The 27,500-nt window shown below is 40.9% G+C and overlaps 1 protein-coding gene across 2 annotated transcripts in view; it reads left to right on the top strand.

Moving 5' to 3' along the window:
* Nucleotides 1-254: 254 nt before the first annotated feature.
* The window catches only part of BCAN (brevican), a 32,036-nt gene continuing 4,790 nt past the window's right edge, over nt 255-27,500 (top strand). Inside the window, exons 1-11 of one of the 2 annotated variants that reach the window (XM_067472617.1) lie at nt 255-521; nt 10,297-10,389; nt 11,998-12,366; nt 13,256-13,430; nt 14,833-14,960; nt 15,136-15,432; nt 17,118-17,411; nt 19,282-20,358; nt 23,928-24,041; nt 27,049-27,207; nt 27,370-27,452. In XM_067472617.1, the coding sequence (XP_067328718.1) occupies nt 10,302-10,389; nt 11,998-12,366; nt 13,256-13,430; nt 14,833-14,960; nt 15,136-15,432; nt 17,118-17,411; nt 19,282-20,358; nt 23,928-24,041; nt 27,049-27,207; nt 27,370-27,452 (2,784 nt within the window). In that variant the 5' untranslated portion in view covers nt 255-521; nt 10,297-10,301. Of the gene's footprint in view, nt 522-10,296; nt 10,390-11,997; nt 12,367-13,255; nt 13,431-14,832; nt 14,961-15,135; nt 15,433-17,117; nt 17,412-19,281; nt 20,359-23,927; nt 24,042-27,048; nt 27,223-27,369; nt 27,453-27,500 lie in introns of both variants that reach the window. The other variant, XM_067472616.1, reaches the window with a different exon arrangement.

Raw genomic sequence — 27,500 nt, 5'->3', positions numbered from 1 at the left:
GTAATAATAATAGTAATAATAATAATAATTGACTTGCTCACCTTTCCTTATGGATTATTATTATTAGTATGAGTCTTAATACTGGGTGGAGGAGGCCTGGCTTGGCTTGACCATCAGGAGGCTCCTTGACCTTTGGGAGTGGGTCCAAGTTGGGGGGGGGGGGGCGCCCAGGCATTGACTGACCCCAATAGGCATGCCTTGTTCTGCATATATGCAAATGAGGGGGTGGGGCTTGTGGAGTAGGACCCCCCTCCCCTCCCTGCTTTCCCTCTCTCCATCTCTCTGCTGCTGCTGCTGCATCTCTCCCTCTCTCTCTCTCTCCTTCTCTTCCTCCTTTTTGCTCTTTCTCCTTCTTTCTCTTTTTTCTGCTGCATTGCTGCAGACTCTGCACCAGCAGCACATCCCCTCTCTCTCTCTCTCTCTCTCTCTTTGCCTGCAAAAAGGAAAAGAAACAGGAAAAGGAAGAGGAAAAGTTATCCCACCTCTGCCTGGACCCTTTGGATGCTCTTCTGGGACTGCAGGTGAGAGGCAGGAAAGGACACCCCCCATCACACCTATTATTATTATCCACTATTATCCATTATTATTATTATTATTATTATTATTATTAGAGGTTGGAGAAAGCAGCAGCATGCAAACTTTGCAGGAAGAAAATAATATTAAAAATACAAAAACTAATAATAATAATAATAATAATAGCAGCAGCATGCAAACTTTGCAGGAAGAAAATAATATTAAAAATACAACAACTAATAATAATATTATTAATAATAAGTAGTATAATAATAAGTACAACCATACTTATTATTATTTATAATATTTATTATTATAATATTTATTATTATATTATTTATAATATAATAACAGTAGTTGCCAATTATTATTAATTATATTATTATTATTATTATTATTATTATTATTATTGAGGTTGGAGAAAGCAGCAGCATGCAAACTTTGCAGAAAGAAAATAATATTAAAAATTCCTCTAATCATAATATTAATAATGAGTAATATAATTATAAGTACAACCATCAATATAGTCATATTTATAATATCATAACACTAGTACTAAATTAAATGTTAATTATACTATTATTATTATTATTATTATTATTGAAGTTGGAGAAAGCAGCAACATGCAAACTTTGCAGGAAGAAAATAATATTAAAAGTACAACAACTAATAATAATAAGTAATATAATTATAAGTACAACCATCAATATGGTTATATTTATAATATCATAACAGTAGTTGCCAATTATTGTTAATTATACTATTATTATTATTATTATTATTATTATTGAGGTTGGAGAAAGCAGCAGGATGCAAACTTTGCAGGAAGAAAATAATATTAAAAATACAACTAATAATAATATTATTAATAATAAGTAGTATAATAATAAGTACAACCATACTTATTATTATTTATAATATTTATTATTATATTATTTATAATATAATAACAGTAGTTGCCAATTATTATTAATTATATTATTATTATTATTATTATCATTATTATTATTGAGGTTGGAGAAAGCAGCAGCAGCAGGATGCAAACTTTGCAGGAAGAAAATAAAATATTAAAAATACTACCTATTAATATTATTATTAATAATAAGTAGTATAATAATAAGTACAACCATAAATATGGTTATATTTATAATATAATAATAGCAGTAGTTGCCAATTATTGTTAATTATACTATTATTATTATTGAGGTTGGAGAAAGCAGCAGGATGCAAACTTTGCAGGAAGAAAATAATATAAAAATACTACCTATCATAATATTATTATTAATAATAAGTAGTATAAAAATAATAATAATAAGTCGTATAATAATAAGTACAACTATCAATATGGTTATATTTATAATATCATAATAACAGTAGTAGCCAATTATTGTTAATTATTAACTCCCAATTGCAACAGAATGTCAACTTTGCAGGAAGTAATTAATATTAATATAATAATAACAGTAGTAGCCAATTATTGTTAATCATTGTTAATTATTAACTTCCAACTGCAACAGAATGCCAACTTTGCAGGAAGTAATTAATATTTAAAATGATATTATTACTAATAATAATATACTATTTTAAAATACTATTATTATTAATAACAATAATAATGCAAACATATTGTTATTGGTATTATTATCATCAAGCTATTATTATTATTATATATATATTATTCTATATATAGTATTCTATTTATTATTATTATTATTATTATTATTATTATTATTATTATTATTATTATCCCTCTGCCAGGAGGTGGAGCTGGATGGCCTTTGGGGCTCCTTTCCAATTCTAGGATTCTATGGTTCTATTATTATTATTATTATTATTATTATTATATTTATATATATTATCATTCATATATATTCATATATATATTATCAAGCAGAGGCTGGATGAATCCTATGATACTGTTATATTGTTGTTATTGTTATTATTATTATTATTATATTTTTCATTGTTATTATATTATTATTATATTATTATCTATCTTTATGGTCAAGGTAAAGGTTTCCCTTGACATTAAGTCTACTCGTGTCCGACTCTGGGAATTTCTAATCCAAAGAGCCGGCGTTGTCCGTAGACACCTCCAAGGTCATGTGGCCAGCATGACTGCATGGAGCACCGTTACCTTCCTGCCAGAGGGGTATCTCTTGATCTACTCACATTGGCATGTTTTTGAATTGCTAGGTTGGCAGGAGCTGGGGCTAACAACAGGAGCTCACCCTGCTCCTCACATTCAAATTGCCGACCTTTTGGTCAGCAAGTTCAACAGCTCTCTCTCTCTCTCTCTCTATATATATAAATATTCAAGATCTGTGATCTACTCACATTTGCATGTTTTTGAATTGCTAGGTTGGCAGGAGCTGGGGCTAGCAACAGGTGCTCACCCTGCTCCTCACATTCAAACTGCCGACCTTTTGGTCAGCAAGTTCAACAGCTCTCTCTCTCTATGTATATATATATATATATATACATCACTATATCTGTGATCTAGTCGCATTTGCATGTTTTTGAATTGCTAGGTTGGCAGGAGCTGAGGCTAACAGCAGGAGCTCATCCTGCTCCTCAGATTTGAACCGCTGACCTTTTGGTCAGCAAGTTCAGCAGCTCTCTCTCTATATATAAATATTCAGGATCTGTAATCTACTCACATTTGCATGTTTTTGAATTGCTAGGTTGGCAGGAGCTGGGGCTAACAGCGGGAGCTCACCCTACTCCTCAGATTCGAACTGCCGACCTTTTGGTCAGCAAGTTAAACAGCTCTCTCTCTATATATATATATATATAAATATTCAGGATCTGTGATCTAGTCGCATTTGTATGTTTTTGAATTGCTAGGCAGGAGCTGGGGCTAACAACAGGAGCTCTCCCTGCTCCTCACATTCAAACTGCTGACCTTTTGGTCAGCAAGTTAAACAGTTCTCTCTCTCTATATATATAAATATTCAGGATCTGTCATCTAGTCGCATTTGTATTTTTTTGAATTGCTAGGTTGACAGGAGCTGGGGCTAACAGCAGGAGCTCACCTTACTCCTCAGGTTCGAACCGCTGACCTTTTGGTCAGCAAGTTCAGCAGCTCTCTCTCTCTATATATATAAATATATTCAGGATCTGTGATCTAGTCACATTTGCATGCTTTTGAATTGCTAGGTTGGCAGGAGCTGGGGCTAACAATGGGAGCTCACCCTACTCAGATGCGAACCGCCGACCTTTTGGTCAGCAAGTTCAGCAGCTATATATATGTATAAATATATATATTCGGGATCTGTTGACGGGATCAGGTGGAAGTAAGAAGCGGGCAGGGCTGGATGGCCTTTGGGGTTCCCTTCCCACTCTGGGTTTCCACGCTTTGCTTCCTTCCTGCTGAGAATGCTGAAGCCTGGATTTCTGCCTGCGGGGCTTGGGCGCAATGCTGCTGAGTCACGTTTCGGGGGCAGAAAGGAGGAAAACCCAGGAAAGAAAGGAATTATTATTATTATTATTATTATTATTATTAATCATATTTTAATATTACTTCCTGCAGTTTGCATTATTATTGTAATTAATAATGCAAACTGCAGCACGTAATATTAAAATACAATTAATAATAATAGTAATAATAAAATATTATTATTATTTTAATATTATTACTTCCTGCAGTTTGCATTATTATTGTTATTAATAATGCTAGCTGCAGCAAGTAAGATTAAAAATACAATTAATAATAATAAAATAATTAAAATAAAACTATTATTATTATTTTAACAAACAATAATATTTTGTTAATATTTTTAAACATTATTATTATTATTATTATTATTTTATTAATAACAATCTGCAGCAAGTAATATTAAAAGTACAATTAATAATAAAATAATAATAATAATTAAATAAAATTATTATTATTATTTTAACAAACAATAATATTTTGTTAATATTTTAAAACATAATAATAATAAAATAAAATTATTATTATTATTTTAACAAACAAAACAAACAAAAATAATAATTATTATTATTTTAACAAGCAATAATATTTTGTTAATATTTTAAAGCATAATAATAATAAAAATTATTATTTTAACAAACAAACAAACAAAACACAAAGTTTGCAAACTTGGTAGTTGATTAAACAATAACGAAAATAAATATTATAATAATTATTGTAATAAATAATATATATATAAGAATTATATATAATATTATATTATATAATAATATAATATTATAATTATTATAATAAATAATAATATATAAGAATTATATATAATATAATAATTAATATAATAATATAATATAATATAATATAAGAATTATATATATAATATATAATAATATAATATAATATAATATAATATAATATAATATAATAAGAATTATATATAATATATATAATAATATAATAATATTATTATAATTATTATAATAAATAATTATATATATATAATATATATATAATATAATATAATAATTAATATAATAATATAATATATATAATAATAATATAATAATAATATAAGAATTATATATATAATATATAATAATAATATAATAATATAATAATATTATTATAATTATTATAATAAATAATTATATATAATAATATATATATAATATAATATAATATAATAATTAATATAATAATATAATACAATAATTAATATAATAATATAATATAATAATAATTATATTATTATTATATATATATAATATATATATAATAACATAATAATATTATAATAATGATTATTAACTCCGTATTGCAGCAGCAGCACCACGCATGCATGCCAACTTGGAGGTCTTTTCTTTGCAGGATGATGAGATTTGCATGTTTACTGTTTGCAAGGTGATGGTCTTGCATGCCTGGGTCTCCTTCTTCTTTGCAAGGCCGGTGAAGCCCCCTCCTCTCCTCTTTTTCCCAGGGAATAAATCTCTCTTGGGAAGAAAGGGAGGCCTTGTTGGGGTCCCTGGTCTCCATGGGGAAGGAGAAAGAGAAAAGAAAGAAGGGAGGAAGGAAGGGAAGAAAGAAAGAAGGGAAGGAGGAAGGCGGGGGGGGGGGGGGGGGTCCTGGCAGGGGTCCCGGGCGTGCAAGGCCTGCCAAGCCCGGATTCAGAGTCGCCAGGCAATGCCTCCCTTCTGTTGCAAGGGACACCGGGTGGGAGTGGGATTAAAATGGAATATAATGTAATATAATATAATATAATAATGTTAATTATAATATAATACTAATATCTTCCAAAAATAGTGCAAAAATGGGGCAGCTTCCAAAGCAACAATAGTGCAACACACAACATACCCAACACAGCGAAATTAACCAAAATCAGTAAACAACACCAATTGACATCAAACGACAACGTTCGAGGGTCAACGCAACACTGCAATCAAAGTGAAATCATATATTAATAGAATATATAAAATAGAATATATATATATATATATATATATATATATATATATATATATATATGGAATAAATATCTCAATAAAATAAAAATTAAAAATTATATATATATATAATTTAGAATATTAAATAATATATATATATATTTTAATGGAATAAATATCTCAATAAAATAAAATTTAAAAATTATATATATATAAATTAGAATATTAAATAATATATATATATATATTAATGGAATGAATATCTCAAAATAAAATTTAAAAATAATATATATAATTTAGAATATTAAATTATATATATATATATATATATATATATATATAAATGGAATGAATATCTCAATAAAATAAAAATTAAAAATTCTATATATATATAATTTAGAATATTAAATAATATATATATATATTAATGGAATGAATATCTCAATAAAATAAAATTTTAAAATTATATATATATATAAATTAGAATATTAAATTATATATATATATGTAAATGGAATGAATATCTTAATAAAATAAAAATTTAAAAATTATATATATATAAATTAGCATATTAAATAATATATATATATATTAATGGAATGAATATCTCAATAAAATAAAAAATTAAAATTATATATATATATATATATATATATATATAATGCTGTCATATTCCTATATATATATATATACCATATATAATATTATATATATATATATATACATAATATATATTTTATTCAAATATATATAATAGCTATAATAGTGTTACATTCCTATATATATTATATATAATAATATAATATACTATATTATTCTAATATATATATATATATATATATATATATACACATATACATATACACTCACACCTCCCCTCTCAGTCCAGAGGTGACTTGTATATAATATATATATTATTCTAATATATATATCTAATACTGTTATATTCCTATATATATATATATTCCTCCCTCTAGGATTCTATATATATATATATATATATATATATATATATATTATTATAATATATATAATTCTTATATATGTATTGTGTGTGTGTGTATATATATATATATATTTCTTATACACACAAACATATTTCAAATAACGTTATATATATATGTCTAGCTCAGCGTAACGGAGGGTTCCACTTGTGAACGCTTTCACAAAGGACGTTTCAGGGATTCTCAATGAAAATAATGATATTTTTCCAAAGGCAAAGGCAGTGAACGAAGGAAGGAAGGAGGGAAAGAAGGAGGGAGGGAAGGAAGGAAGGAAGGGCAGACAGATAAATCCTCTCTTTCGTGGCTCAATGGAGCGGAGAAGAGGACGTCTGGTTCCAAGGAAAGGTCAGCACAAAGGCCTCTTTGTTGTTGTCCTCGGGCCTCCTTGGCCCGGATCCTCCTCAGAAGCAAGCGGAGGCCGTCCGCTCCAGACTGCAGTCCGAACTGTAAAGGGCCCAAAGTGGTGGGCTCTATCCCTCTCAATAGGGCTAGCACAGGCTGTCCCTGAGCTACAAACACCGGACTTGCAAATGACTCCTAGTTAAGAACGGGGCTGGACTGGGTGGCCTTTGGGGGCCCCTTCCACATCTGGGATACCATATTTATCTCATAAACACACACACACGTGTGTGTGTGTGTGTGTATATATCCATTCATCAAGTTACAAACATTTGACCGATAAATGACTCCTAGTTAAGAACGGGGCTGGACTGGGTGGCCTTTGGGGGGCCCTTTCAAATACAGACTACTACATCTATCTCATAATCATAGATAAATAGACAGATACATGCCGCCCCTGAGTTACAAACATCCGACTGACAAATGACTCCTAGTTAAGAACGGGGCTGGATTGGATGGCCTTTGAGGGCCCTTTCCACATCTAGGATACCATATTTATCTCATAAACACACACACACACACACACACGTGTATGTATGTATGATATATATACACAGCCTGTCCTCAAGTTACAAACATCCGACCAATAAATGACTCCTAGTTAAGAACGGGGTTGGACTGGATGGCCTTTGGGGAGCCCTTCCAAATACAGACTACTACATCTATCTTATATACATAGATAGGTAGAAAGATACACGGCATCCCTGAGTTACAACCATCTGACTCACAAATGCCTCACAGTTAAGAACGGGTCTGGACTGGGTAGCCTTTGGGGGGCCCTTCCACATCCAAGATACTACAACTATCTCATATATATAGATAGAGAGAGAGAGAGAGAGACAGATACATAGATATACGCCATCCCTGAGTTACAACCATCTGACTCAAAAACAACTTATAGTTAAGAACGGGGCTGGACTGGATGCCCTTTGGGGGCCCCTTCTACATCTGGGATACTATATCTCTCTCGTAAACACACGCACACACATATATATACAGGATGTCCTCAAGTTACAAACATCCGACCGATAAATGACTCCTAGTTAAGAACGGGGTTGGACTGGATGGCCTTTGGGGAGCCCTTCCAAATACAGACTACTACATCTATCTTATATACATAGATAGGTAGAAAGATACACGGCATCCCTGAGTTACAACCATCTGACTCACAAATGCCTCACAGTTAAGAACGGGTCTGGACTGGGTAGCCTTTGGGGGGCCCTTCCACATCCAAGATACTACAACTATCTCATATATATAGATAGAGAGAGAGAGAGAGAGACAGATACATAGATATACGCCATCCCTGAGTTACAACCATCTGACTCAAAAACAACTTATAGTTAAGAACGGGGCTGGACTGGATGCCCTTTGGGGGCCCCTTCTACATCTGGGATACTATATCTCTCTCGTAAACACACGCACACACATATATATACAGGATGTCCTCAAGTTACAAACATCCGACCGATAAATGACTCCTAGTTAAGAACGGGGCTGGGCTGGGTGGCCTTTGGGGGCCCCTTCCACATCCAAGATACTACAACTATCTCATATATAGATAGATAGGTAGAGAGATAGAGACAGATACATAGATATATGCCATCCCCGAGTTACAAACATCTGACTCAAAAACGACTCATAGTTAAGAACGGGGCTGGACTGGATGCCCTTTGGGGGCCCCTTCCACATCTGGGATACTATATCTCTCTCGTAAACACACGCACACACATATATATACAGGATGTCCTCAAGTTACAAACATCCGACCGATAAATGACTCCTAGTTAAGAACGGGGCTGGGCTGGGTGGCCTTTGGGGGCCCCTTCCACATCCAAGATACTACAACTATCTCATATATAGATAGATAGGTAGAGAGATAGAGACAGATACATAGATATATGCCATCCCCGAGTTACAAACATCTGACTCAAAAACAACTCATAGTTAAGAACGGGGCTGGACTGGATGCCCTTTGGGGGCCCCTTCCACATCTGGGATACTATATCTCTCTCGTAAACACACGCACACACATATATATACAGGATGTCCTCAAGTTACAAACATCCGACCGATAAATGACTCCTAGTTAAGAACGGGGCTGGACTGGGTGGCCTTTGGGGGTCCCTTCCAAATCCGGGATACTACGTCTATTTCATATATATAGATAGGTAGAAGGATAGAGACAGATACATTGTCAGGAGTCAATTTCTGAGGCATGAAGACATCACAAATTCCCTCCGTGCCTTCTGACTGAATCACCCTGGCTGAATCAGTTCCCTCTCTGTGACATTTTGAAGCCAGGAGAGGACGCTAGAAACCTTGTGTTGGAACTTGTGAAGCAACAATCTCTAAATAAGGAAACTGAGAAGAGGGGGAGATGGGCACGAAAGGTGTCTAAAAGGAAGTGGTGGTGGGGAAAAGTCAGCAGTGTCTTCCTTTGCTGCAGAGATACAAGCAATATATCCATTTCAAAGCAGAACCAGCTTGTGAGTGCTTATTTAATATTGCCATAGAGATCCTACAGTCTGACATACATAGATATATGCCATCCCTGAGTTACAAACGTCTGACTCAAAAACGACTCACAGTTAAGAACGGGGCCCCTTCCACATCTATCATATCACAGTATTACAATATCTATTTAATATATATATATACAGATAAAGGTTGTTCCTGAGTTACCAACACCCGACTTGCCGTTGAGAGTGGAGTGGACTTGTGGGGGTCCCTTCCAAATCTAGGACACGACACTATATCTATAGAGACACCAGGAGATCCCGGTGGCACAGTGGGTTAAACCGCTGATCTGTGGAACCCGCTGACCAAAATGTTGGTGGTTCGAATCCGGAGAGCGGGGTGAGCTCCCACTGTTAGCCCCAGCTCCTAGCACTTTGAAAACATGCAAGTGTGAGTAGATTGATAGGAGCCTGTTCCGCCTTCCATGCAGATGCGACTTCCGAGCAACCCACCCTCTGCCCCCTCTCTCTCTCCCCCCCCCCGCCAGGTGCCATGATGGCTTTGCTGCTGGCCTTCTTCTCCGCCGTGGCCCCGCTCGCCCCACTTGCGGCCGGGTTCCCCTCCTCCAGGGAAAACACAGGTAAACATTTTGCTTCTTTGTTGATGTCTTTGCAAACCAGGCCTCTCAGTTGTTAGACTGATATCCCTGATTATCTCTCCGAACTGTCAGGAACACAGATATGCCAATGCACAATATATACGAGGGTTGAATGAAAAGTAATGCCTCCACCTTCGTAATTCCTCAACAGATGGCAGTACTGGTATGCGGCAGGTACTGGCTTGTTCAGTAGACTCTCCTCTACATAGTTCCATTTTAGCGGGAAGCCTTCACATTGAACGGTTGTGTTGTTAAAGTGCGAAGTTTCAAACCCTGCGCAGACGGTTGGTTAACGCACCTTCAGCAACGTATGTGGCAAGTACTGGCTTGTTCAGTAGACTCTCCTCTACAGTTCCATTTTGGCAGGAAGCCTTCGCATTGAACGCTTGTGTTGTTAAAGTGCAAAGTATGGAAACCTGCACTGACGGTCGTGAATGCGTCTTCAGTGCTAAGGCTTCCTGCTAAAATGGAACTGTAGAGGAAAGTCTACTGAACAAGCCAGTACCTGCTGCATACGTTACTGAAGTCGCATTGACCGACCGTCTGTGCAAGGTTCCATACTTTGCACTTTAACAACACAACCATTCAATGTGAAGGCTTCCTGCTAAAATGGAACTGTAGAGGAGAGTCTACTGAACAAGCCAGTACCTGCTGCATACCAGTCCTGCTATCTGTTGAGAAGTTACGAAGGGGGAGGCATTACTTTTCATTCAACCCTCGTACATAGCAGATCTTCAGAAGTGTGATTGCAGTTGCCCAAAAAACATCAACTCTCCCATAAAATTATATCGTGTTATCAAGAGACCAAAAATAAGTAAATCAACAGAGTTGATTTACTCACCAACCTTTATGTACTCGGCATAGAGGGAGCTTGTTTCTTGCTTCAGAGTTTAAACAGTCTGTTCTCGAAAGCCTTCTGCTCCAGTCTCGTCTTCACTCTCCCAGTCTAACACAATGGCTCTCAGCCTGTGGCTCCCTCCCCAGGTGTTTTGAGCTACAACTCCCAGAAATCCCAGCCAGTTGTTAGGATTCCTGGGAGTGGAAGGCCAAAACACCTGGGGAGGGACCCACAGGCCACTGAGAACCACTGGTCTAATGCATTACTGAACACTGACTCAATACAGACTCCACATTAAACTGTCCTGCTTCGGATGCAAACTCCAACACGCACTGTACTGGCTTCTGAAACGGAGTCTCGGTCTGAATAGGCCCAGATTTGCAGCCCCTCCCACAACCTCAAACATATAGAGTGAAAGGAAACTGCATACAAAAATCACAATTATATACATAATAACAAATATCTAGTATAACCCTAACACGCACTGTACTGGCTTCTGAAACGGAGTCTCAGTCTGAATAAGCCCAGATCTGCAGCCCCTCCCACAACCTCAAACATATAGAGTGAAGGGAAACTGCATACAACATAGTCAGAAATCACAATTATACACATAATAAAAATCACAATTATATACATAACAACAAATACCTAGTATAGGAGACTCGTAGAAGGTTGCTATTTCCAGCAGATGATGATGATGATGATGATGATGATGATGAAAGGACCCTGTTCCCTTGGCTTGCCCCTTCTAGATGACCTCAAGGCCCTGAGGGTCTCCATCACACGGCACCCCCCTCCCAAGGCGGTCCTGGCCGGCAGCTTGACCCTTCCCTGCCGCGTGACCTTCCTCCGCCCGATGGCCACTCCGCCTGGCCCGCCCCGGGTGAAGTGGTCCTTCCTCTGGGAAGGGTGGGAGGCGGAAGTGCTGGTGGCCCGGGGGGCAAAGGTCAAGCTGGGGCCGGGCTACGAAGGCCGGGCGGCGCTGCCTTTCTACCTGGACGACCCCTCGGACGCTACTCTGACCCTTGACCAGCTGCGGACAAACGACTCCGGAATCTTCCGGTGTGACGTCCAGCACGGCATCGAGGATGGGCACGACACCCTGGAGGTCAAGGTCAAAGGTCAGTATGCACAGTTGGCCATGTTGGAGGTGTGTGCTAAGTTTGGTCCAGATCCATCCTTGGCTGGGTAAGGGTGAACTACAACTCCCAGATTCCCAGGGCAATGACCCCCAAACCCTGCCAATATTCACAGTTGGCCGTGTTGGGTCTGTGTGCCAAATTTGGTCCAGATCCATCATCGGCTGGCTTCAGTGCTCCCTGGACAAGGGTGAACTACAACTCCCATATCCTAAGGTCAACTCTCTTTGGACCCCACCAGTATGCATACTTGGCCATGTTGAGTCTGTGTGCCAAGTTTGGTTGAGATCCCTGGGTTCAGTATTCTCTGTGCTGGGTTCAGTGTTCTCTGAATGCGGGTGAACTATAACTCACCCCAAAGTCCACCAGTATGCCACGTTGGCAGCGTTGGGTTCGTGCAAGTTTGGTCCAGAACCATTACTGGTGGGGTTCAGAGGGCTCATGGAATACAGGTGAACTATAACTCCCAGAGTTAAAGGTCAGTCACCCCCAAAGTCCAGCAGTATTCCCAGTATCCACCAGTATTCCCATACTGAATTTGTGTGCCAAGTTTGGTCCAGATCCATCATCAGATGGGTTCGATGTTCTCCGAATACAGGTGAACTATAACTCCCGGGTGTCGTGGTCAATCACCCCCAAACCCAGTCAGGAAGTTCTTCCTCATGTTCAGATATTTATATTTTTATTATAATATAATTTATTATTACTATTACTATTACTATTGGCTGTTAGGAAGGGTGGGAGTTAAGTCCAAATCACCTGGCGGGAGGGCTGAAGTTGGACCTAAGTCCCGCTGACCCTTCAGTCCAGGTATATCCAACGCTGTACCTGTCTCCCTTCTTGTCCCGTCTCGTCCCGTCCCACCTGGCAGGGGTGGTGTTCCTCTACCGAGAAGGCTCCTCCCGTTACGCGTACACCTTTGCAGAGGCCCAGGAGGCTTGCGCCCGCATCGAAGCCCAGATCGCCAGCCCCGAGCAGCTCTACGCGGCCTACCTGAGCGGATACGAGCAGTGCGACGCCGGGTGGATCGCCGACCAGACCGTCAGGTGGGAGCCCCGTGCCGTCACCTGAATTACACGCTTGATACTATACTGTGCTATAGGGCGTAAGAATCTAATTCATACGTTATAGTATACTAGCCGTCCCCTGCCACGCGTTGCTGTGGCCCACATGGGGGTTCTGTGTGGGAGGTTTGGCCCAATTCTATCATTGGTGGGGTTCAGAATGCTCTGATTGTAGGTGAACTATAAATCCCAGCAACTACCACTCCAAAATGCCAAGATTCTATTTCCCCCAAACTCCACCAGCATTCACATTTGGGCATACTGAGTATTCATGCCAAGTTTGATCCAGATGTATCATTGTTTGAGTCCACAGTGATCTCTGGATGTAGGTGAACTACAACTCCAAAACCAAAGGACACTGCCCACCAAACCCTTCCAGTATTTTCTGTTGGTCATGGAAGAACTTTGTGCCAAGTTTGGTTCAATTCCATCATTGGTGGGGTTCAGAATGCTCTTTGATTATAGGTGAACTATAAATCCCAGTGACTACAACTCCCAAATGCCAAGGTCTATTTCCCCCAAACTCCACCTGTGTTCATATTTAGGCATATGGAATATTCATGCCAAGTTTGGTCCAGATCCATCATTGTTTGAGTCCACAGTGATCTCTGGATGTAGGTGAACTACAACTCCCAAACTCAGGGTCAATGCCCACCATATGCGTCTAGTATTTTCTGTTGGTCATGGGAGGCCTGTGTGCCAAGTTTGGTTCAACTCCATCGTTGGTGGTGTTCAGAATGCTCTTTGATTGTAGGTGAACTATAAATCCCAGCAACTACAACTCCCAAATGACAAAATCCTAATTTTGTGAGTGATGGTCACTCCTTGTGTAGTGAGACGTTTTGTTGCCAAATTTGGTGTGATTTCGCTCATTGGTCCTTTTGTTTTTAAGGGAGTAATGACGCACCAAGCATTTTTATATATATAGATATTGATTGTAGGTGAACTATACATCCCAGCAACTACAACTCCCAAATGACAAAATCATCATTTTTTGAGCGATAGTCACTCCTTGTGTTGTGAGAAGTTTTGTGGCCAAATTTGGTGTGATTCCGTTCATTGGTTCTTTTGTTTTTAAGGGACTCATGATGCACAGAGCATTTTTATATATATAGATATTGATTGTAGGTGAACTATAAATCCCAGCAACTACAACTCCCAAATGACAAAATCATAATTTTTTGAGTGCTGGCCACTCCTTGTGTTGTGGGTGTGATTTCGTTCATTGGTCCTTTTGTTTTGAAGGGACGAATGACGACCAGAGCATTTTTATATAGATAGAATGTGGGACCAGCCCTGATGATTACCATATTATGCAAATCTGGTGTGCACCCTAATTATGGGAAAGGTGAGCCTGTGTCCCCCCCCCCCCAATTTGGCGCAGGTACCCCATCCAGACCCCGAGGGAGGCCTGCTACGGCGACATGGAGAGCTTCCCCGGCGTCCGCAACTACGGCGTCGTCGACCCCGAAGACCAGTACGACGTCTACTGCTACGTGGAGGAGCTCTACGGTCAGCGGGAAGGAGATGGGGGGGGGGGCTGGCCTGTTGGGATTTGTAGTTTACCTGGCCTTTCTTGATGATAATGAGATGTTAATGATGCTTTTTTATTGCTTTTGTGGTGTTTTATAATGTTTAATGTGTCCCCCCCCCCCACCCATCTTCTTGACCCTTCTGTCTATTGCAGGTGAGCTCTTCGTGGTCAGCTCTCCGCAGCGGTTCTCGTGGCCGGAGGGTCGGGAGGCGTGCGAGGCGCTGGGGGCGTCCGTGGCCACCACCGGCCAGCTCTACGCGGCCTGGAGCCAAGGCCTGGACCATTGCAACCCCGGCTGGCTGGCCGACGGCAGCGCCCGCTACCCCATCGTGACCCCACGGGAGAAGTGCGGGGGGACGGTCCCTGGGGTCAAGACCCTCTTCCGCTTCCGCAACCAGACCGGCTTCCCGGACCCACAGACCGGCAGATACGACGTCTTCTGCTTCCGAGGTGAGCCCTCGTCCCGTATTCCCTCCCTGATCGCGGGTGTTACGTAACGGCACTTCCTGCTTCCTGTTGGACGTCGGCCACATCCTGCACAAGTGTATAGTCCTCAACAAGGGGAGAGATGGGCAGAATCGAGGTTTAGAGTCCTCAAAAAGGAGATAGAGAGTCATGTGTACGTTAGACTGATGTTTTGTAATATCTGAGCACACGGCAAGCCCTGAGCCTGATGTAGAGCTAAAATTTAGGGGTCTTTGCCAGGAGACAGAGACCAATTAGACTCATCAAAGAGTTCTTTTTCCCTGGCGAGACAGAGAAGCATCCCATATTTTCCCCTGATTTCCCAATGAAAAGTCTCACCAGTTGAAGAAAAGCCATCCAAGTTTATTGCGATTCAGCTGAAACGGATGCAGAGCTGCAATCATTTGCCAAAGCTAAGCATGAGGAGATTACACCAATGCAGTCATATTTATAGTAAATTCAAAGTTGCAGAGTTCAAACTCCCCGCCCCAGCTTCCCTGTTGTTCCCCGCCATGATTGGGCAATGGGCGAACAGCTGGGAGGCAGCCCTCCCGCCCCCGGTGCCTCTGGACCAATCAGGAAGCTCCAGTGGTCTGTAGGATCCAATGGGGAGACCTCTGCCACCTGGTGGCGACAGCCAATCAGGAGAGAGCGAGGCGGGATGAGGGAGCACAAAGGAATCTGGGAAAGGAGTCTTTAAACAAAGGAAATGCCATGTGGCCTGAGACAAAAAGCTCAAACAGGGCCGATCTATTGCGTTCATGAGTGTTGTGAATCAACATGTGTAAAAATATCCTGATCCTTACTGGCTGTGAGACAGGAGAACAGTGATGGCAGCCTGAGGCTAATGCTAAGTAAACAAAGGCAAAGCAGAAGATTTCCCCTTTGTCAAACAATTCTTTACTCTAGTGGGCCATCTTCTGAGGCTAGAGATAAGAATCTCCTTCTTTTATCCATGCAAGTGTGTCTTTGGCGGGAGGTTTCAGTAACCACTAATGGCTTTTGTTTCTGAAGTCCAGGGGGTTCCCTTGCGTATTTCTTTGGAGGGAGAAGGGGCAAAGGGTCAGGAATACAAGGAAACATAAGAACCATATAGAAATTATACACAGGGAAATCATAGGCAGCTATCTTCCCATCCGGGACCCCAGAGAGAGATTAATAATACCAATTATAAAAAGCAGACGATATCAAGACACAGCATGAATTCATAAGTTGTCTTGGAGAAAGTTCATGGGTAGAGAGCGAGTCCTTGAAGAGAGCGAAGTCCAGGAATGTCGCAGAATTCAAAAAGCCACCAAAGGGAGTCTATGGAGTTCCACTGGGCCAAGGCACAAAGCCCTGCAGCGCTGGGATGGAAGCCGGTCCCATGGTCCTTGGAAAACTACAGCTCTCTCTTGAGAGAGAGGCAGAGACCCCAAGGTCTAGCTATTCCCAAAGCCTCGTGGGGTCCTCACTGTTGTTAGGGTCTTGGCAAATTGACCAAGATTTAACCCCTATTGTGCAGTATGGTACCTTTGTCCTTTGCAGAACTATAAGTCACCATCCCTTGTTAGCGGGGGGGGCATGCTCGACTTCAGAGAGAGGCAAGATGTCTGCAGGGAGATGGATGTTGCCGATTTACCATTTCTAAAACGCTTTCTTCCTTTTTGGGGGGGAATGGCTCAACGCAGAAGAGAGCCCGGCAGCGCCCGAAGCTCCAGCAGCCGAGTCCGAGATCGTGACGGTGACGGAGCGGATGGAGGAGCTGCACCTGCCCCCCGCCATGGAGTCCGGCCCGGCCAAGGAGTCCCGGGGGGCCATCTACGCCGTGCCCCTCCCCCAGGAGGCGCCCCCCCAAGAGGGTCCCCACCAGACCGAGGAACCCCCCGGGGAGCACCACCCGGGGGGCAAAGGGGGTTGCCGCCTCGCCATCTCCGGCCGGGAAGCGGGGTACCCGGGCTGCGCAGAGGGACACCTGCACACAGGTAAGCAAGGGAGGAAGGGATGGGGAGGGGGGGGCATTTGGGGAGGGGCAAATCCTTCCTGGTGGAGGAAGCAGTTAAGAAAGGGAAAGCGGCAACAGTTTAGCAGAGCGGAAGCTCCTTGCGCACAGCAGCAGAGCCCACGCGCAGCCTCCACGGACAGGAGCAGAGCCCAGATTGGGAAGCCTCACACAAGACTTGAGGGAAGGAACTACGCTTCTAGGTAGTCTGTTTACCTATCCATCTCTCTACCTGCCTAACTATCTACCTACATACTTACCTACCTATCTACTTGTCTGTGTGTCTCCCTCTTTGTCCGTCTATTAATTCATCTATCTACCTACATAACTATCTGTCTGTCTATCCATCTACCTACCTACCTACCTACCTGTCTATCGGTCTGCCTAGACTGGCCCTACATATCCACACCTACATATCTGTCTGTATGCTCCCTATCTGTCTGTCTGTCTGTCTATCTATCTATAAATCTATCTAGCCATCCGCCCATCCATCCATCCATCTACCTACATATCTGACGTTCACTCTATCTATATAGCTCCCTATCTATCTATCTATCCATCTAACCATTTAACCATGTATGTATCTGTCTATCTGTTATTCACTCTATCTATCTATCTATCTATCTATCTATCTATCTATCTATCTATCTACATATCTCTCTACCTGTGTATCTTGTGTATCTATCTAGTCTATCGATTGATCTACATTCCATAGCTAGCTATCCAGCCACACTTCCATCCATCCATCCATCCATCCACCAATCTCTCTCTCTCTCTCTCTCTCTCCATCCTTCCATCCACCAATCCATCTGTCTGTCTGTCTGTCTATCCATCCATCCATCCATCCATTCACCAATCCATTTATCTCTCTCTCTCTCTCTCTCTCTCTCTCTATCTATCTGTCCACCCGTCCATCCATTCACCAATCCATTTCCCTCTCTATCTATCTACCTACCTACCTACCTACCTACCTACCTACCTACCTACCTACCTACCTACCCATCTCTCTATCTGTCTAGGAAGATACTTTCCTACCTACCTCCATATTTACATATCCACCCACCCACCCACCCACCCACCTACCTACCTATCTATCTATCTATCTATCTATCTATCTATCTACCTGTCTTATCTGTCTACCTATTGAGCTACGCTCTCTATCTATATCTATCTATCTATCTATCTATCTATCTATCTATCTATCTATCTACATACCTACCTACCTACCTACCTACCTATGTTCCTATCTACTTACCTACCTATCTATCTATCTATCTATCTATCTATCTATCTATCTATCTATCTATCTACCTGTCTTATCTGTCTACCTATTGAGCTACGCTCTCTATCTATATCTATCTATCTATCTATCTATCTATCTATCTATCTATCTATCTACATACCTACCTACCTACCTACCTAAGTTCCTATCTACTTACCTACCTACCTACCTACCTACCTACCTATCTATCTATCTATCTATCTATCTATCTATCTACATACCTACCTGTCTACATATCTGTCTACCTATTGAGCTACGCTCCCTATCTATCTATCTATCTATCTATCTGTTTATCTACATATCTTCCTACCTACCTACCAACCTATCTCTCTATCTTTCTAGGGAGATACCTTCCTTCCCCCCTCCATATTTACCTATCTACCTACCTATCTATCTCTATTTATCTCCCTGTCTCTCTCTCTCCATGCTCACAGGAGGAGAACAAAATCAGGAACCCCCCCCCCCCCCAAGCAAATGTGGGGCATGTGAGATCATTGAGGGCCTTCCATGTAATTTGGGACAGGGTCTTGATGACCTCACTTGCCCCACCCCCCTTTTTGTGTCTTTGCAGAGGAGGAGCCCGGCCCCGAGGAGGACGGAGGAGAGTTCGATTCGGAGGACGAGTGGATGATGCACCCCCTGCAAGAGGAAGAAGAGGAAGATGATGAGGAGGAGGATGAGGATGATGATGAAGATGATGATGATGAAGAAGACCTTCTTGTTGGGACTGTGGACCCCACAGCGGTCCAAGTGGTCAGCAGCGAGGCCTCTCCGTCTCCTAGCAACAACAACAGCAGCATCTCCGAGGAGGAGAGTGGACCCCACGACGAGGATGATGAGGATGATGCGGGGGCACAGGGAGGGGGTCGCGACCCCAAAGGTGACCCCTCCGAAGCCTTGTCCATCCTCCCTCTGGAGCAGATGGAGAAGGAGGCCTCTGTCCACTACGGTCAGTCTCAGGAGGAAGATATAGGTGGCCTCCCTCTTCAAAGGACCACTCCGGCCACTGATGAAGAAGAGGCTTCCGGGGCCCCGACGGTCAAGCCTTCCAGTGTTCGGAATGGCCAGAAGCGCATTGGTCCAGTGTGGCTTCAGCCGGCTGCAGCCACTGTGACTATGGTCAGTTTGGGTCATCACGATGAAAATGAGGATGAAGTAGTGACCGCTGCTATGGTCAGTTTGGACCATGATGATGATGATGATGATGATGATGAAGTAGTGACCACTAGTATGGTCAGTTTGGATCACGATGGCGATGATGTAGTGGTCAGTTTGGGTCATCATAACGATGATGTTGAAGTGGTGACCGCTGCTGTGGTCAGTTTGGGTCATCATAACAATGATGAAGTGGTGACCGCTGCTGTGGTCAGTTTGGGTCGACACAACAACAATGACCAAGAGCAGGAAAATGACCCCTCGACCTTGATTGACCCATTGACCACAGGCTTGACCCCAAGTGACCACTCGACCCCAAGCCAAGAAGATTCAGGTCCAACGTCCACCGAAGAGGAAGAAGAAGAAGACCTCTCTGGCCGTTCCTCCTTGACCCGGTCATCCTTTGCTGACCGCTTGACCAGCGCTCGGCCCCTTCTGCCCACCCAAAGGGCCAGTTTAGGCAGCCGGGCAGCGGGCGGAGGGGTCGCCTCAGGTAACCTCGGGGTCTTTGTAGCCACGCTGACCGTGGCCGCAGTCTTGACCGGCCCTTCCTTCTAACCGGACTAACTGACCGCTCCCTTTCTCTCGGACCAAGGAAGCCTCTCCTACTTCTGTGAAGTGTTTTAACGACTCTTTCCCTGAAAAAACGAGAAGGAACGGGCGGGATGGGGGACCGGACCTTCGAAAAGAACGAAACAACGTCTGTCTCGCGACCACGTTTTGCGTCTCTCTCTCTCTTTCCGCGTCTTGCATGCCTTCGCTTTCCACGCTCACCCACTAACACTCACAACACAACACAACACTTCCGGCTCCGGATTGACACGGCCACGGAAAAGGGCCTTTTGGGGGGGGGGGGGGAGGTATAGGGTCATATAGGGATCCCCATTTTGCCAGGCCTGCCCTTTGACCCGGAAGGTCTTCCAAAGAGCTGCTATTATTATTATTATTATTATTATTATTATTATTATTATTTATATCCATTTTTTTCTCTCCACAAAGGAGGCTCAAAGCAGCTATCAATTTGCAGTATTGGAATGCATTATTATTGTTATTATTATTATTATTATATATAATACTATATTATGATTTTCTAAATTACATTAGAAAAGTGAATTGGCATAGCCCCTATTATTATTATTATTATCATTATATTATTATTATTATTATTATTATTGTTATTATTTCTATACATAATATTATATTATGAGTTTCCAAATTACATTTAAAAAGTGGATTGGCATAGCCAATTATTATTATTATTATATTATTATAATATATTATTATTATTTCTATACATAATATTATATTATGAGTTTCCAAATTACATTTAAAAAGTGGATTGGCATGGCCTCTATTATTATTATTATTATTATTATCCAAATTTTTCTCTCCACAAAGGAGGCTCAAGGTGGCTATCTATTATTATTATTATTATTATTTTTATTATTTATACCCCACAAAGGAGACACAAAGTGGCTATCTAATTATTATTATTATTATTATTATTATTATTATTATTATTAATATCCATTTTTTTCTGTCCACAAAGGAGACTTAAAGTGGCTATTATTATTATTATTATTATTATTATTATTATTATTATTATTATTTACACCCCGCCTTATCTCTCCACAAAGGAGGCTCAAAGTGGCTACCTGTTGTTGTTGTTATATATAGAAATAATAATAATAATAATAATAATAATAATAATAATAATAATGATGGAAGGAAAAAGGAAGAGGGGCCGACCAAGGGCAAGATGGATGGATGGTATCCTTGAGGTGACTGGACTGACCTTGAAGGACCTGGGGGTGGTGACAACTGTCAGGGAGCTCTGGCGTGGGCTGGTCCATGAGGTCACGAAGAGTCGGAGACGACTGAACGAATGAAAAAAACACATCTATCATCTATCTATCTATCTATCTATCTATCTATCTATCCATCCATCCATCCATCCATTAATCTATCCATCCATCCATCCATTTATCTATCTGGCTATCTATCCATCCATCAATCCATCCATCCATCCATCCATCCATCCATCCATCTATCCATCCATCTATTTATCTATCTGGCTATCTATCCATCCATCCATCCATCAATCAATCTATACATCCATCCATCCATTAATCTATCTGTCTGTCTGTCTATCCATCCATCCATCTATACGACTGAACGAATGAACAACAACAACAACAACAATAATAATAGATAATATTAGAAAATAGATGATATATTGGAGCCAAATCGAGGGCACAACATAACACAGAGAGAGACCCACGAAAGGGCCAAATTAGCCTGTTTTGGAGAGGAAGGTGGGCGGGAGGAGGGCTGCCCTGTTTCCCATTCATGGCTTTGGGGTCCGAGAAACCACAAAGGAATCTCTGGTCCCGAATCCAAGACTTCTGGGAGAGGAGCAACAGGCAGAAAGCCAAGAGGAGACCGGCCTTGGGCCAGCGGGGTCACCTTCTTCTGTCAAGGGGCCAAACGGCAGGAGGATCGGGGCCCATCGTTCAGTGGCGTCCCCCCTTTGACCTTTGGGATTTAGGAAAATGACATTCACAACCAAGTGGAGATCTGGGTTGTAGGTTTTTTGGGCTATATGGCCATGTTCTGGAAGCATTCTCTCCTGACGTTTTACCTGCATCTATCTATCTATCTTTCTATCTATCTATCCATCCATCCATCCATCAATTCATCAATCCATTTCTCTATCTATCTATCTGTCTATCCACCCTTCCATCCATCCAACCATTCATCAATCCATTTCTCTCTCTCCCTCCCTCTCTCCATCCATCCATCCACCCATCAATTCACCAATCAATTTCTCTATCTATCCATCCATCCATCCACCCATCCATTAATCAATCCATTTCTCTATCTATCCATCCATCCTTCCTTCCTTCCTTCCTTCCTTCCTTCCTTCCTTCCTTCCTTTCTTCCATCCATCCATCCATCCACCAATCAATTTCTCTATCTATCCATCCATCCATCCACCCACCTATCCATTAATCAATCCATTTCTCTATCTATCCATCCATCCTTCCTTCCTTCCTTCCTTCCTTCCTTCCTTCCTTCCATCCATCCACCAATCAATTTCTCTATCTATACATCCATCCATCCATCCATCAATCCATTTCTCTATCTATCTATCTATCTATCTATCTATCTATCTATCTATCTATCTATCCATCCTTTCTTCCATCCATCTATCCATCCATCCACCAATCAATTTCTCTATCTATCCATCCACCCACCCATCCATCCATCAATCCATTTTTCTATCTATCTATCTGTCTGTCTGTCTGTCTGTCTGTCTATCTATCTACCCATCCATCCATCCATCTATCCATCCATCTATCCATCCATCCACCAATCAATTTCTCTATCCATCCACCCACCCATCCATCAATCCATTTTCTGTCTATCTATCTATCTATCTATCTATCTATCTATCTATCTATCTATCCATCCATCCATCCATCCATCCATCTATTTATCTTTCTATCTATCCATCCATCCATCCATCAATCCATTTTTCTATCTATCTATCTATCTATCTATCTATCTATCTATCTATCCATCCATCCATCCATCCATTCACCCAAGAGATGCTTGCCATACATGCAGACGAAACGTCAGGAGAGAATGTTTCTAGAACATGGCCATATAGCCTGAAAAACCTACAACAACGCAGTGATTCCAGCTATGGAAGCCTTTGACAATACATGTGGAGATCAATAAAAACACCCCAGATCTGGTTTACTCACAACCTTCATGTGTTCAGCATCACACAGGTACATAGATATGTTGGAGAGCATCTCTGTCCACCTGGCTAAGAGTGCTTGCTCTTAGCAGTCCAAAGCCTAAGAGACCGAGGTCGGAGCCGCAGCCTCAGGTCAGATCCCTCCCACAAACTCTTAGGGAACATAGAGCAAAGGAAGCTGCATACCAGAACATACGTACAAGACAGTAAGCGAGAGGAATAAAATAGGTTAACAACTTAGCAGAGGAGGCTTGAAGAAGGTTGTAATTTCCAACACGGGGCGGCTCTGCTTCCAGGTGACTGTCTTTTGATGGAGGAGCCTTGCCTCAACGGAGGCACCTGCGCCGAGGACGGGGAGCGCCTCACCTGCCTCTGCCTACCTGGATACGGAGGGGATGCCTGCCAGGACGGTGAGCTTAGAACAATAACAACAATAACAATAACAATAATAGAATAATATTAAGTAAATATAATAAGTATAATATAATAATAAATATAATAAAATCATAATAATATAATTAATATAATAATATAATAACTAACACGGCTTTTGTTCCTGGGTGTAATAAAGAATGAGGGACACAGGGGATGTGTAATGGTAGTTTCCCTTCTATCGAGGAAATGGCTAGAGAACAGGTTTATTGAAATATTTGAAGCAAACAACTGACTACTGAGAGGTACATACGCGTAGTTTGTTTCTGAAGCACAAATGGTTTCTTTAGAAGGAGTAACTTTTCCTTAACGTGAGCTACTTTCCTCACACTATCCAGTAACATGTAACAGTGCGAGTCTTGGACCAGCCGCTCCTGGCTGCCTTCCAGAGTATCTAGGTTTTCCCTGGACTACTCTAAACTGTAGGGAAATAAACCCACTTGTATTCTGTCCTGATACAAGTAAACAAGTCTTCACTTTGACTGCCCTAGTCAAACTATACAGAAGCCCTTGCTCTTATTATTCCCTAACAGTCCAATTCCTAGCTCACTCAGAAACTCTCTCCTCCCTGTCTGAAATCCTCATCCTGTCTCTCCTAGATCAAATCCTTCTCTCTCCCTTCTGTCAGAAATGACAGCCTCTTTACACTCTCCTTCAACTCCTCCCCTTGGGGTCTGAACCAATCAGGAGTTAGCTGACTCCTCCCCTTGCCTCTCTGCCTATACCAACATGTCAGCTATCCTGAGCTGCCTTCCCAACATGGAGGCCAGCTCACTGACTCCCAGGCTGCGGCCTACGAAGCAAGGGTATGAGTTCATTACACTGGGTTATAAATGTCATCATTTCCTAATTGGTTCTATCCCAAAAATATGGGAATAGTTGATGAAACTTCAAAGACTTTATTTTTGTGGAAAATCCTGTGCAACGGAAGCACCTGAGCAGAGGACGGGGGGGGGGGTGCCTCACTTGCCTCTGCCTACCTGGATACGGAGGGGGTACCTACCAGGTTGGTGAGTGCATGTGGGTGGAGGGCCTGAGGGCCCCACTGACCAAAGCACAGGGTCAGCAAGACCTCCCAATGCATTTACTGGCAGGTCTCGTAATTCAAGGCCGACTCCATCCGGACCGGGCATCTCACCCATTTTGAACTCTTTAATCCCTGTAACACAAGCCTTGTTCCTGGGTTGTTAGTGCCATTTCCTAATTGGGTCTATCATATGAAACATGGGATAACAACAACAACAACAATACTAATAATAAGAAATATCTTAATTGATGGTGCTGACAAAGATCACCTTAATTTATTGGAATAGCCACATTTTTATATTCTTCGATTTGATACAGATTCTAAATGCTTAATGTGTTACTTATGAGGCCTGATTGCTTACATTCTCTTGCTAAGGTTGTTTTATTTTTTCAATTTAATCTATTTATTTTAATTGTTAATTTTGATTGTTCAATTTATTTGCCTATTTTGCTTAATTTGCTTATTTTGATACTGCACATAGCATTGAATGTTTGCCATTTTGCTTTTGGAAGCCGCCCTAAGTCCCGTTGGGGAGAGAGGATGGGTTAGAAATAAAATTGTATCTATTATATTACTATAAATTTAATAATAATATTATTATTAATAATAATAATAATACAAACAAATATAATAATAATATAATAACACTATGTCACACTATGATTATTGTTCCTGGGTTGTAAATGTCATTTCCTTATAAAAACATGGGAAAATAAATACATTAATAAGTACTGTATAATAATAATATATTATAAATACAATAATAATAATAACACAAATAAATATTATAATAATATAATAACACTATGTCACACTATGATTTTTGTTCCTGGGTTGTAAAAGTCATTTCCTTATTGGTTCTGTCATAAAAACATGGGAAAATAAATACATTAATAAGCATAATAATATATTATAAATATAATAATACAATAATAATAATAATAATAATAATAATAATATCTAACATGACTTTTTTTTGTTCCTGGATTATAAATGTCATTTCCTAATTGGGTTCTATCATTAAAAAAAACATGGGAAAAGTTTATTAAGCTGTAGAAACTTCATGGGAGGGACATCGTTCAGCACATTTTGTTCTAGTTTTTCACGGAATCAAGTCTTGTCCCATTCAGCCACAAAAACATAACAACTACTTTCAAAGTAAGGACCACACAATTAAACAGGAATAGCACTTTCCAACCAGTAACAGAACAATTTTCCAAATTTTGCTACATATTGTAATTCAGGGCTGACACCATTCGGTTCTGGTGCTTTACCTGTTTTGAGCTCTTTAACCCCAGAAGGAAAAGGAGGTGGCCTCTTCAAGCTGTTCTTCCTCTGTTTTGTGGAACCAAAATTGGGTTTCTCCAATTATTATCAGATAATAATAATACAGGATGTCCCCAAGTTACAAACAAGAATTGTTCTGTATTTATTATTTATTTATTTACTATATTTCTATCCCACGCGTCTCGCCCTGAGGGGGACTCAGAGCGGCCTACAGATAAGGCAAAATTCAATGCCGCATTATAAATAAAATAGACAAAAGCAAAATGTAAAGCTTAAAAACCAATAAAACATAAATACAATTAATACTGTAGGTTTGTTCTTAAAATTGAATGTGTATGTAAGTCAAAACAGGAATGTTCTGGTAATTCCAGCCAGATAAATAGATCTGTTTATTGATGATTAGTCCACTACCATAGACAATAAAAGGCAAAAATACACAGACAAACAGACACTAATCACTCTGCAAAACCCCCTGTGAGCATTAACTAACATAAATTAAAACACGACGGTGCCAGTAGTCGTAGATGCAGGCGAAACAAGAAAAAGGTGCAGCTGCTTCTCGATCGCATTGGCCATAGAGATTGGAACTCGCATGATGACACTGTGGTGATTCCATCCGTGAACGAAACGCTTCGACAAGACATGTCTTCCTTCCTTCTTTCTTAACCCAGAACTGGAGCATTGCCGATCAGGTTGGGAGGCCTTCCAGGGCTCCTGCTATAGACATTTCCCACGTCGCCGGAGCTGGGAGGAGGCCGAGGCGCAGTGCCGCGCACAGGGGGCCCACCTGGCCAGCATCGCCACCCCCGAGGAGCAGGACTTCCTCAACAGTAGGGCCCCCACAGGTTTCTAGAGGATCGTGCTCACAGATAGGGTCTTGGGGAGGGGGCGCTTCCTGGGGGATCCCTTCCTACCCGGGAAGGCGCGTTCCTCAGCCCCAATGGCATGACACGACATTCACCACTAACCACGAGGCCCTCTTGGCATTCCAGAGCGCTACAAGGAGTATCAATGGATCGGCCTGAACGACCGGACCATTGAAGGGGACTTCCAGTGGTCCGATGGCAGCCCTTTGGTAGGCCACACCCCCTCTGCAACGGCTCCGCCCCCTCTCTTCATCTCT

This window comes from Anolis sagrei, chromosome 12, assembly GCF_037176765.1.
Source record: "Anolis sagrei isolate rAnoSag1 chromosome 12, rAnoSag1.mat, whole genome shotgun sequence".
NCBI lineage: Eukaryota > Metazoa > Chordata > Lepidosauria > Squamata > Dactyloidae > Anolis > Anolis sagrei.
This window is presented reverse-complemented; position numbering and strand designations above follow the sequence as displayed.